This window comes from Camelina sativa, chromosome 14, assembly GCF_000633955.1.
Source record: "Camelina sativa cultivar DH55 chromosome 14, Cs, whole genome shotgun sequence".
In the NCBI taxonomy this organism is placed as follows: Eukaryota; Viridiplantae; Streptophyta; class Magnoliopsida; order Brassicales; family Brassicaceae; genus Camelina; species Camelina sativa.
This window is the reverse complement of record NC_025698.1, coordinates 11,811,159-11,815,239: the sequence shown is the minus strand read 5'-3', so window position 1 is coordinate 11,815,239 and position 4,081 is coordinate 11,811,159. Positions and strand designations below refer to the sequence as shown.

General features: G+C 37.3%; 1 protein-coding gene across 1 annotated transcript; it reads left to right on the top strand.

Annotated features, from left to right (window-relative positions):
* On the top strand, nt 2,530-4,075 carry LOC104741076 (F-box protein SKIP22-like). Its single transcript, XM_010461851.2, has one exon. It carries the CDS (start codon nt 2,530-2,532, stop codon nt 3,964-3,966), a length of 1,437 nt encoding a protein of 478 aa, XP_010460153.1. The 3' UTR covers nt 3,967-4,075.

Here is a 4,081-nt window from a genome sequence, read left to right as displayed (position 1 = left end):
AAAAAAAAAAAAAAAAAAAATCGCAACTTTGTTTGAATAAAGAAGAAATTGGGGATTTTTTATTGGAACGTTGTGAGCAACGGTCGAATTTGGTGGTGGGTCTTTTTGTATTTTAGTATTCGTAAATTGTATAATTACAATATCTAATCTGGAGGGATCTTCTTGTTGTTATACTTATATATAACGCCGCTGCGCACGCTAATCATGATTAGGCTACTATCTTAATTACCAATGGGTTTGACAATATACAGATAGATTCTGGCTTATCTTTTTGGCTTTTGCATCTGAGTTGACTGGTGTTATTTTTTCCCTAATTAGAGGGTGCTTTAAAATTCTCAGTATACCAAATAAACCATATGTTTTCGGCTAATCTACCATATCTAATTTTTTGTATTAGTCAACTATACTTAAAACATTTAATTTTGTTATTAGTATTTAGTAAAAAATCTGTAAAGGTATTGTTTGAATGTGTTAAATTGTGTTTGTCTAGTCTATGTGGGTGGATTCGCCACCTCATTTTTTTAAAATGGTAGATAAATCATATAGTTTATGATCCATTTTTTCAAAATACAGTTACTATTTGTAATGAACAAAAAAAAATACTCATGAAAAAAAATCCCAGCTATTATTTCTCATATTTATTACCATTCTTCAAAATTTATAGGAATTATTATTTATTTATTATCTTTAAAGATATGAAATTTTGTATTTTTTTGAAGATAGTTACCATTTGTTTTTTTTTTTTTCAAAAGGCTTTCAATTTATAAACATATATGTCCAATGGGCTATTTCTGGAATAGACCCATACAATTATCCCCTTAGAACCCAGTCTAATTACACCAAACCGAACCAGATAACAAAGACTAAAATTGACTCGGATATAAACCAATCTAAACCAATAGCTAACCGATATAAACCAGAAACCCTAATCTGTAATCAGAGAACCCGATCACAGCCGCCTTCCCACGAAGCTGTGAATACTCATCGGACCAGGACCACCGTCGAACACAGAAGGTGATTGATGAATGGGCCGCCAAAGAAACAGAGTACTTATTTTGACTCAAAGTTTAGTTATTCTATGTACTTTGATTATTTCTTTCATTGGTTAATTAGCCAAACGAAGAACTAACATAATTCATGGAAAGCGTATACTTGTAAAACACAACAACATACTAATGAAAGACATCCAAAAACATAACTTATAGTTGGAATTTGGAAGTTGGAACTTGGAACCAATCAAGTAGACCAAAGTTGATGTACTTTCTATTTTATGGCAAATGTAAAATTTTGTTTATATGGGACAAATGGCTGCCAGAATCAAATCGACACATTAGACAAATACATGCTTTCTCATATATTCTCAGTTGATTTCTCACATATCCTAATTTCTAACTCCATGCTTTCTCATGTATCATCACCAAATGTTGATAAATCAAAGAAAAACCAAGACCACAAGTCCAGAAGAGAGCAGTTACTTGAAATATTGTAGACACCTTCACTTTAGGAAAAATACCAGTCACCGACTGTGGAGGTGTAAATAAAACTTGACGCAGAGTGTAAAGACCAAAAGTATCATTTATTTGCCAAGGTACACTGATCAAAATAAACCAAATAAACCATATGTTTTCGGCTAATCTACCAAATCTAATTTTTCTATTAGTCAACTATATTTAAAACATTTAATTTCGTTATTAGTATCAGTCAAAAATCAGCAAAGATATTGCTTAGATGTGTCAAATTGTGATTGTCCTAGTCTATGTGGGTGGGATTCGCCACCTCATTTTTGAAAAATGGTAGGTAAGTCATGTAGTCAGTGTTTATGATCCATTTTTTCAAAATAGTTGCTATTTGTAATGAACAAAAAAAATACTCATGAAAAAAATGTCCCTAGCTATTATTTCTCATATTTATTACTATTATTCAAAATTTATAGGAATTATTATTTATTTATATAGTATGCTTAAAAATATGAAATTTCGTATTTTTTTCAAGGATAGTTACCACTTGATCTTTGATCATGAGATTTTGTCGTGACTGATGAATGTGCTTCCAAAGAAACAGACTACTTATTTGGACTCAAAGTTAAGTTACTTTGATTCTTTCATTGGTTAATTAACCAAACAAAGAACTTAAAACAATTCATGGAAAGCGTGTACCTGTGTACTTGTACCCCTTTTAAGCCACTTAAAACACAACGACACACTAATGAAAGACCTCCAAAAATCTACAGATCTTATACTAGTAGTTCAGACAGTTTAAAAGTGAAATGTATGCTGACCAAACCTCAACAGAAGTTGGACTTTAATTGTTACCTTTTGGTATTTTTCAAACTTTTCAATGTAGAAAATCCTAATTTACATTTGCACGAAAAACAATACTGTATGTTACCCACCAAAAGCCCAAATAATAAATTATAGGCCCAAAGACGCCACATAACTCGTAACCGCCTCAGCCTTGCTTAATCTCTTTTCTTGTCGAAGAAGAAGAAGAAGAAGAAGATCACAAAGTTCATCATAACAGAGTCCGAGGATGAAGCTACGGTTGAGACTTCACGAGACGAGAGAAACCCTAAAACTTGAATTGGCCGATACAGGAACTCTCCACGATCTCCGACGACGTATCAATCCCACGGCGCCTTCCTCCGTTCATCTTTCGCTTAATCGTAAAGACGAGCTCCTCGCGTCTTCGCCGGAGGATACGCTCCGATCTCTTGGCGTAACATCCGGTGACCTTATCTACTACTCTCTCGATCAATCTGCTTTTGTCACATCGGATCAGGTTGGGGAGTCGTCGAATTTGGAATTGGGATCGAAGAGTAATCCGGTGGCGGCTGTTCAAGATTCAATGGGTATTGGATTCGCAGAGGTTGTTAATGTTGTCCCTGATCAAGCCAAATTGAATCCGAATTCCACCGTAGAAGATCCAGCAGAAGGATCCAAGACGGGTATGGAGGGTCCAGAGCCGATGGATGTGGAGGAGCTTGATGACATGGAGCTCGCTGCCGCTGAAAGCAAAAGGTTAAGTGAACCATTCTTCTTGAGAAATATATTGCTTGAGAAATCTGGTGATACCAGTGAATTGACGACTTTGGCTTCATCGGTTCATGCGGTTATGTTAGAATCTGGATTCGTGCTGTTCGATTCAGGGTCTGATAAGTTTAGCTTTTCAGAGAAGTTACTTACGGTGTCCCTAAAGTATACTCTGCCTGAGCTGATTAAGTCTAAGGATACCAATACAATCGAGTCTGTGACTGTGAAGTTTCAGAACTTAGGCCATTGGGTTGTAGTTTACGGAACTGTAGGTGGGTCTAGTAGTGGGGGAGTTCACGTGAATCTTGATAAGCGTAGGTTTGTGCCCATTATTGATATGGTTATGGATACTTTGAAGTCTGACAAAGAAGGCTCTTCGACGATCTACCGTCAAGTGTTCATGTTCTGGAGAATGGTAAAAGATAGTCTTGTTATGCCGTTGTTGATTGGTCTTTGCGATAAAGCTGGCCTGGAACCTCCACCATGCTTGATGCGCTTGCCAACAGAGCTAAAGCTGAAGATACTAGAGTTGCTTCCCGGCGTGAGTGTTGCGAAGATGGGTTGCCTTTGTACCGAGATGCGGTATTTGGCTTCAGACAATGACTTGTGGAAACAGAAGTGCTTGGAAGAAGCTAAAAATGTTGTTGGGACAGGAGAGGGTGATTTGGTTAATTGGAAGGCAAGATTTGCTGATTTTTGGAGGCATAACCAGCTTGCTGCTGCCTGGAGGCATAAACAGTTTCCAAGAAGGGATGTTTCCACGGGAAGAAGCGCTATGCGATTCCCTCGGATCATTGGAGACCCTTCCACATGGTTTAATGGGGATCGCTTGTATGGATCCATTGGTATTCACCCGGGACTACCAGCACGTGGGTTTGGCGGACGAACATGGGGTCAGCGGTTTACTCCCGGATGCAACTTTGGGGGACTCAACTAGCTAACAAACATCCCGGGTGAGAAAAATGGAACTGGTGAGTCTGTTGAAGGTATGAGAAAGTAGGTGTATTGTATATGGCTTTTCCTATATCAGCAAATAAATGGGGAGGAAACTA